Source organism: Rutidosis leptorrhynchoides, chromosome 7 (genome assembly GCF_046630445.1).
Source record: "Rutidosis leptorrhynchoides isolate AG116_Rl617_1_P2 chromosome 7, CSIRO_AGI_Rlap_v1, whole genome shotgun sequence".
NCBI lineage: Eukaryota > Viridiplantae > Streptophyta > Magnoliopsida > Asterales > Asteraceae > Rutidosis > Rutidosis leptorrhynchoides.
Genome location: NC_092339.1, coordinates 353,444,225 through 353,452,507, shown reverse-complemented (window position 1 = coordinate 353,452,507; position 8,283 = coordinate 353,444,225). Strand labels below are relative to the sequence as shown.

The 8,283-nt window shown below is 32.9% G+C and overlaps 2 protein-coding genes across 2 annotated transcripts; one reads left to right on the top strand and one right to left on the bottom strand.

Moving 5' to 3' along the window:
- Nucleotides 1-1,157: 1,157 nt before the first annotated feature.
- LOC139857502 (small ribosomal subunit protein eS1-like) lies at nucleotides 1,158-3,635 on the top strand (the record flags this gene model as incomplete). The annotated part of the gene is made up of 6 exons (XM_071846280.1): nucleotides 1,158-1,228; nucleotides 1,337-1,442; nucleotides 2,356-2,493; nucleotides 2,576-2,761; nucleotides 3,101-3,301; nucleotides 3,393-3,635. Coding segments are annotated over 6 exons (795 nt in total), but the record flags the coding sequence as incomplete, so codon positions are not given.
- A 1,054-nt stretch (nucleotides 3,636-4,689) lies between these two features.
- LOC139857846 (serine/threonine-protein kinase SAPK3-like) lies at nucleotides 4,690-7,648 on the bottom strand. The gene is made up of 9 exons (XM_071846685.1): nucleotides 7,327-7,648; nucleotides 6,559-6,633; nucleotides 6,337-6,438; nucleotides 6,164-6,217; nucleotides 5,974-6,066; nucleotides 5,779-5,871; nucleotides 5,586-5,690; nucleotides 5,232-5,330; nucleotides 4,690-5,133 (listed from the first exon to the last, which is right to left on the bottom strand). The coding sequence occupies exons 1-9, from the start codon at nucleotides 7,456-7,458 to the stop codon at nucleotides 4,846-4,848; spliced, it is 1,041 nt and encodes a 346-aa protein (XP_071702786.1). The 5' UTR covers nucleotides 7,459-7,648; the 3' UTR covers nucleotides 4,690-4,845.
- Nucleotides 7,649-8,283: the final 635 nt, after the last annotated feature.

The following is an 8,283-nucleotide window of genomic DNA, read 5'->3' as shown; positions in this document are numbered from 1 at the left end:
ACACTTTAAAGCATGTTTATTCTCAGGTATTAAGGAAATCTTCCACTGTGCATTTGCTCATTTTAAAGATATTACTTGAAATCATTCATGACATATTTCAAAAGACGTTGCATTCAAGTCGTTGAGTTCAATAGAGATTATTATTAAGTAAATGACAGATTAGGTCATTTATAGGTTGGATATTATGAAGTGGTATACATGCATGTCAACTTTCGATGTAATGAAAGGTTGTCTTTTAAAAATGAATGCAATATTTGTAAAATGTATCATATAGAGGTCAAATACCTCGTGATGTAATCATATGTTATTGTATTCGTCCTTATGGATTAGGACGGGTCGTCTCAGATGGTGACATGGTTTGTGTTAAGACCATAAATAATGGTGGCGTTGATGTTGGGTTTTTTTAAGGTTGTACCGCTGACGTGAAAATGATGAGAGAATAGGGAGTTTTAATGGAGAAGGTTGTTCGAAAAAGTAAACGTGATATGACAAAATATAATTAGAGTTTGAGTTTAAAAGTGGTTGGATAATAAAAAAATGGAAATAGAAATCAAAAATCAAGAACCTCTTATGAATTTCTCCGTTTGTCAAAAGATAAATGCCCAAACATTTTTTTGACAAACGTTCTCACTACAGGCGTTTGTAGGACGTTTGTCAAGTCTCATAAGTATAGGTCAGAACCGCTACGATATTCATGGTCTATGGAGCATTAATATGTTATTCAAGGCCATTAATATTGACATTTACATAACGACCTTTTAAAAAGTGCAAGTATTTTTTTAAACCTTAACAATAGACATAAGTGATAAGTGATGTCATTAAAAGAATTACTAATATTAATAAGTTCCTATGTAAGAATTTTTTCAAAGTGAATCATTCCAATCTTTAAATGAAAAACGTGAAACAATAGGGGGGCAAAAGTGTAACATAAATATAAAACCATATAGTGATAAATGACCCACATATAAATTAGGGTTTTTGAGTGGATTCAATACTACTAGGGTTTCAATTCATCTGCTCCCGCAGCCTTACATCTCCCCTGTTTTCCTCCTCCTTCACTCAGCACTCACAATCCAACAATGGCGGTCGGGTAATGTTTCTAATCTATCAATCTCTCAATTGTTTCATACGGTTAATTTTATATTCATGATTTTTTAATTTCAATTCGATTGATTTGCAGAAAGAACAAGCGAATTTCAAAGGGAAAGAAGGGTGGAAAGAAGAAAGCGTTAGTATTTATTCACTACACTTTTAATGGATTAAAGTTTATTATGTATTTATCATTAAATTAAAATTTGTTATTATTTATTAATTTTAATTTATAAAATTGAAACAGTGCTGATCCATTTTCAAAGAAGGATTGGTATGATATCAAAGCACCATCACTATTCAGTACCAGAAATGTTGGCAAAACCCTAGTTTCACGAACTCAGGGTACAAAGGTAATCTTTTATATAATATTATTGATTTTGATTTGTAAAGACTTAATTTTTAAAAACTTAATAATCAGTGTATTACATAGGCAACTATATCAATCTTATACTACTCTGAATGTCAAAACATCAGTTTTTATCTGCAAGTAACACGAAAACATATGATTTTTAGAAGAAAAAAAAATCAATAACCACATTAGTGAAACAGATAAGTTGTTAATGCGTGTTGATAATGCAAACTGATGTACAGTTGTTACAGCATAATTTTGTTTAATGCACGTTTGAAGTTGATAGTTGAAGCCTTGAAGGGATATATTAATGTTCATTGAACACAAAATTTGGAATGATGTTTTTGTAAAATTGTAACATATTTAACCACCCAGGCTTGCCTGACTGGCCACCGAGTTGCCCAATGAAGCACACCACCCGGGTTCAATCCTTGGCTCTGCCAAATTGTTCAAAAAGGGAGTGTGACAAGAGGGTGCGCATAATGCGCAATTCACCCGGTACCAGGTCTCGCGTTCTGGGGGCTTGATTACCCGAGGTTTTACCTTCTATGGGGGACCAATGTGCTCGTTCATAGGAGGGTTTCCTTGCTTACCCAAAAAAAAATTGTAACTAATTTGTATGCTTTGATACATAAAAGCCTACAACTTCCCTTTTTATCTAATTGTTTGTTCTTCTACTTTGTTGAGATTTTGGAGATTATACAGTTTTTGGTCTCTTTAAGTTTCAATATGCGTTTACATTGTACCCGACTTAACTGATTTTGAAATATTAGTTTTGATGGACATTGTAAACTGTTACTTTGTTATAGTCCAAAGATTCTTGTGTATAATTTCTAATCTTTGCCATGTATACTATTATATGATGGTTTAGACATTAGACGTTGAAAGTATCCTTCTTTATTTGGTGTTGTCAGATTGCTTCAGAAGGTCTCAAACATCGTGTTTTTGAAGTATCATTGGCCGACCTTCAAAATGATGAGGATCATGCCTACAGAAAGATCCGTTTGAGAGCTGAAGATGTTCAAGGAAAGAATGTCTTGACCCAATTCTGGGTAATGCATCAACTTTTGAATTTCCATGCCATATGTTTGACTCATCATATATTAAACTATAACTTTGTGTATGTTTTTTTAGGGCATGGACTTTACTACTGACAAATTGAGATCTTTAGTGAAGAAATGGCAGTCTTTGATTGAGGCACATGTTGATGTCAAGACCACAGACAACTACACTTTGAGGATGTTCTGCATTGGTTTTACTAAGAAACGTGCTAACCAAGTGAAGCGTACCTGCTATGCACAATCAAGCCAGATCCGACAGGTATTATTGTCAATGTACTTCGTCAACACTTGGCAGAAACACGGCCAAAACTTGCGATTACTCGGAAAATAGGTCAAAATTCGGGTTTACTCGGACAATGTGTCAAAACTAAGTCAAAATTGGTCAAAGTCAAACTTGGTCAATGCCAGAGTAATCCTCAAGTTTCTGAATATCTATAAAAAGTCCCTACCGAATACATCCCGAGTAGCTATTTTTGCATTCTTGATTGTTGTCTCTAAAACTGCTTTGGCGGTTATTGTGGAACAAGTGAGTAAAAATATGTTCTTGATGTATTTATATTTAATCACTTATGGGCATAAAGTTTTGATCTTTTTTTAGATTCGTCGCAAAATGAGGGAGATAATGGTGACCCAGGCGCAATCTTGTGACCTTAAAGAGCTGGTTCAGAAATTTATTCCCGAATCTATTGGTCGAGAGATTGAGAAAGCTACATCTAGCATTTACCCACTACAAAATGTCTTCATTCGCAAAGTCAAGATCTTGAAGGCACCAAAGTTTGATATTGGCAAATTAATGGAGGCAAGTTATTAAAGTTGAATCTGATTTATATGCTACCCTTGTAATTTTAATTAAGAAAGTTTATATCTAAAGGTTTTATTTGTGTGTATAGGTTCATGGTGATTATTCAGATGATGTAGGTGTTAAGATGGAGAGGCCTGCAGAGGAAGCAGTGCCAGAAACAACTGAGGTGATCGGTGCTTGAGTGAGACAGAGTTATGTAGTTTTTATCGTTGGTCGTATTTTGCATTTTATATTATAAATTATAAATCAAGACTGTGATCTTGGTTCTGTGTTGCAGAGATCAGTTATGAATTTTCTCCTAAAAATTGATATGGGATTTTGTAGTTGTGTCTTTTTTGAGAGTATTTGAAGCCATAATAAGCTTTACCATGCTTCTTTGACTTCCATTATTGTGCTTTACTTCATTGTTGACCAAGGATAATCATATCCTGAAATAATGCATTTTCAAAAATGGGATTACTTGGGAAATCGGTCAAAACTCGGTTAATATCGGAAAAAGTCAAACTTGGTCAACATTCGTGCAGTACTGCCTGAGTTGCCGACTACTCCCTAAAAAGTCCCGACTTAGTATTCAATGAGTAGTGATTTTTTTAATGATGTTATAAACTTGTTTGTTTGGCCTCTTAATATTTGATCAAATCAACCCCATAAAATCTTCACACCTTCAACCCAACTACTTAATGTCAAAACCTACTTGCAACATTGAGTAAGAGCACTGGGTGCCGGGTGGGAGTGTTGACTGAGGTCACCTGGCATGTCAGGCGTGATTTGCTTAGTCAGAAAAAGTGGGGAGTGGTGACCTATGTCAACCTGGCATGTCAGGCGTGATTTGCTTAGTCAGAAAAAGTGGGGAGTGGTGACCTATGTCAACCTGGCATGTCAGGCGTGGTGACTTATGTCAATTAGTGTGTTAGTATGTTAAAATAATATTTTATTATATTTAATAATGTATTCCTTTGAGAAGAGAAAAAAAAAAGTGGGAAGAGTGGGTGACTAAGTCACTTGGGGTGTGACGGGAGGGAGACTTGCTCCCACTCCCACTGCTCTAATAACGTCCCATTCCATTTTCTTACAAATAACAATTTTCTTACACAATTTATCACCAACTAATTGGGCACGCATTACAAGAGGTGCGATCATGTAAGAAAATTCTTATTTAAGATTTGGTAAAAATAACTATTCGTCACACAATTGGATGCAAACATATGATATTCGAATGAAACAACATCCATTCTTTGAAACTCAGATGGCTTATTGTTGATGCAAACACATTCATTATATGAAATTTGGATGCATAATGCGTCAAATAGTTATAGTTATTCTTATCAAATCTTACAGTGGTGTTGCCCTATGTCAGATTTTCATTATGGCGCACTTGGCTCAAATTTAAACGACTTGTCATAAACAAGAATCAAATCGAAAACTTACTAGTTCAATACAACAATATCATTATGTGATCACATGAATGTCCACAATCAAGATAAATACAAACAGTACAAACTTGTTACTAACATTTCAAACTGTTTAAATCAAACAAATCCTCAAATATGACCAGAATGTTCTCCACTATAATCGATCTCATCCTCCAAATCGAATTCCTCATCATCGGGATCTATCGATCCACCAATCCCCGCCAGCTCACCGCCACTGGTGGTAGAACTTTCACCAGGAACCTTCGCCTCTTGTATGATTCGGTTAATCTCATCAACGCTTTGCAGTGATTGGTCACGATTTGCATTCTCATAATTTGTTTTCTCACCTTCAACAAGATCTTTCGGCATGTTTTTTAAAAACCATGGATGTTTCTTGATTTCCTCTATTGTGATTCTCTAAAACAACAATACAAAAAGCTCAGTTATATGAATATTGGTATTGTAATAAACCAAAAAATCAAAAATAGAAACATATTTTTGAGAAAAGTTGGTACCTTTGAGGGATTTGTAACGAATATATGAGATAGAAGGTGTCTACAATCAGCAGAAACACGCACATAATCCGGTATTGAATACTGAACGCTTACGATTCTCTGTCAAGAACAATAACAATGTTAACATTTACTATTAAAATATTACTAGTCTTGGTTTGACTTTGGAAGTCAAACGCAAGGATTTACAAACTTTATGCTCTAGCTAATTCCCTTTGAATTTTCAAAAGAAGTATAATGTACATGTTAAGCTAGAAACAGCTTACAAACAGAAAAAGTTACTTCTACAAAATGCAATTTTCAATATCGAATTATAAAAATTCATGATTTGACCCTAAAAAGTCAAAGAGATCTCACCCCAATAGTTTTACGGAAATTTCGAGGGTCTTCAGGATCCTCAAAAGGGTAAGCTCCAACCAACATAACATACAGTGTCACCCCACAGGACCAAACATCTGCAATCTAAAACAAACAAGTGTCATCGGTTTAACAACAACGAAAAAAAACGTTAGTAAATAGTAAAAATAATAATCTATTTAAAAAATGTTACCTTTCCGTCATATTCTTTCCGAGATAGAACCTCAGGCGCAATGTAAGCTGGTGTTCCAACAGTAGATTTTGGTTGCGAGTGCAATAAACCCGACTGCCCAAAAACACAAACCATCAAATGAGAACAGACAATATTGATATACATTGAAAAATGCAAACTTTACTTCAAAAGATGACATTTTTAGTATTAGTAAACCTTTGAATAACCAAAATCGCAAATTTTGAGACGCGGAGTTGGACTCCCATCTAGGAGAGTGTTCTCTAATTTCAGATCTCTATGACAAATTTCCTTAAAAAACAAATAAACAAACAATAATGTTAGAAGCAATTTGTACACTTTCATAACATGTATTGCTACACGAATATATGGATATTATCTTTTTCACCATGGAATGGCAGTAGCTGACTCCTGATAAAAGTTGTTGGAAGAAGAATCGAGCCTGTTTATCGAAAAAAGTTAACCACATGTATATTTTGCATAATGGCAACTTATTATTTTTTTATTTTTTTTGTAGAGAAAAACACAAAATTTTGAAGTTAGAAATGTGATCATATATACCTCATCTTCACTGAATCTGCCAGCACTGGTGATCTTTCCAAACAGTTCACCACCGGCTGCATATTCCATGACTATAGCCAAATGTGTCTTGGTTAACAAAACCTACAACATTAGCGATAAATGAATAAACAATGTTTAAAATTGATCTTGATCTTGATCTTGATATCATTGGGTTGTTAACTTTAGTCCTAAATGACTCAAAAGCTTAAAGTTCAAACTTACCTCCTTGAACCTCACGATATTTGGATGCCTTAACGACCGGTGGTTAATGATTTCCCTCTGAACATTTTCATCAATCTGGCACAAGAAAATAACATTAGCAGTCATAAGTATGAATCTTGTCTCAGCGTCTTGAACTTGTCTCTTTTAAAAATACAAACTCAAGTTCGATTACATAAAATACAAAAGTTAACATATACGCTCTACGTCTAATCTTTACACATAGATAAAGATTTTTCCATGTCTTTAGGATCATTTCCAAATTCTAAATGAACTTTGAGGTTATTAACAGGTCTTTATCAAGCTTAATGTCATGAGATCAATACTTTCCTCAAATTTTCATGAGTCAAACCACAAAAAGCAAGGTTCTAAAAGTTTATTTTACATAAAGAGTTTTCAAGGAAGAAAATTCATAATCTTGAAATTTGTTGACTTGAGAATTGTCAAACCTAGTTTTAAAAAAAGTTTCCATTTTTATGAAACTTCACTTGTACTTTTATGAGATCACCAAACCCCTCCCAATAAGAAGATTAACTCATCAATGTGAATCAAGTAAATATCACTCGATAAAACTATTTGTTCTTCATCTTCTAAAACACCAAAAGGCAAAAGCAAAGAATAAACAATTCACATATAAAAATGGAAACTTTTTTTATTTTAAAATTTACCCACAAAAAATCAAACAAAACCCATTAGCCAGTAGCAAAAAAGATTAAAAACTACTGTATCAATCAATCAATCAAATTAACAAAAAGAAAATAAAGTTGATACCTTTTTGCCTCTTTCAATGTATTTGACAGCAAATAACTCTTTAGTCTTCTTATCTTTAACAAGTCTTGCAACTCCAAAGTTGCCAGCACCAAGTTCTTTCAATGGCTCATATTTTTCCTCCATTGTAAACATAATAATCAAGAAAGCCCCAAAATGTGTCTATTTCAAAACCAACTAAAAAGTAGTCAAATTAAACAATACCCAGATGAAAATATATGAAATAGAAGATGGTGATTGCTAGAAATCAAACATATATAGAGACTGGAAGTTGTATTATTATAAATAGAAAAGGGTCATTGTTAGTTAATTTAATTTTTATATTTTATATTTTATGTTTATTTAGTTTTATATAGTGAGTAGCTTAGAAGTTAGAAATCGAGCTCAAATTCAAAGGATGTAATGAGATGGTTTTCTTTTCAAGGATTAAAAAAATGAATTAAAAATGATTTCGTTAAGCATCAGTTATTTTTCTAAACAATCTATCTCAACTTGAAGTGTATTTTTTATATCTAGTTTTTGTTTTACTCCTTTCTTTACTTCATAAAGAGTAGAAGTACATTAATTTACCACAACTAGTTATCTCTTGGTTGAATTACAAATTCAAATAACTATGTAAGGTTTATATGTCCGCTACCGTATCAAATAAAATGTACAAGTATAAGTTAATTCTGATTTCATCTAAAAATAAATGAACTAAAAAACTAAACGTAATCATTATGTACGACATTTCTATAAACGATAATAACAATTAATTACATTTAAAAGTTTTCTTATTATAGTATAAGTATAAATAAATAAAACTAATAAATAATAATAACAATAATTAAAATTAAAATTCAAAATAAATGTGATATGAAACCAAATGGGTCACACAGTCACACCTCCGTGAACTCGTAACAACATATTTGAAATGATTATTCTTGGTCGGTTGTAATTATATGATATATTATATGTTAA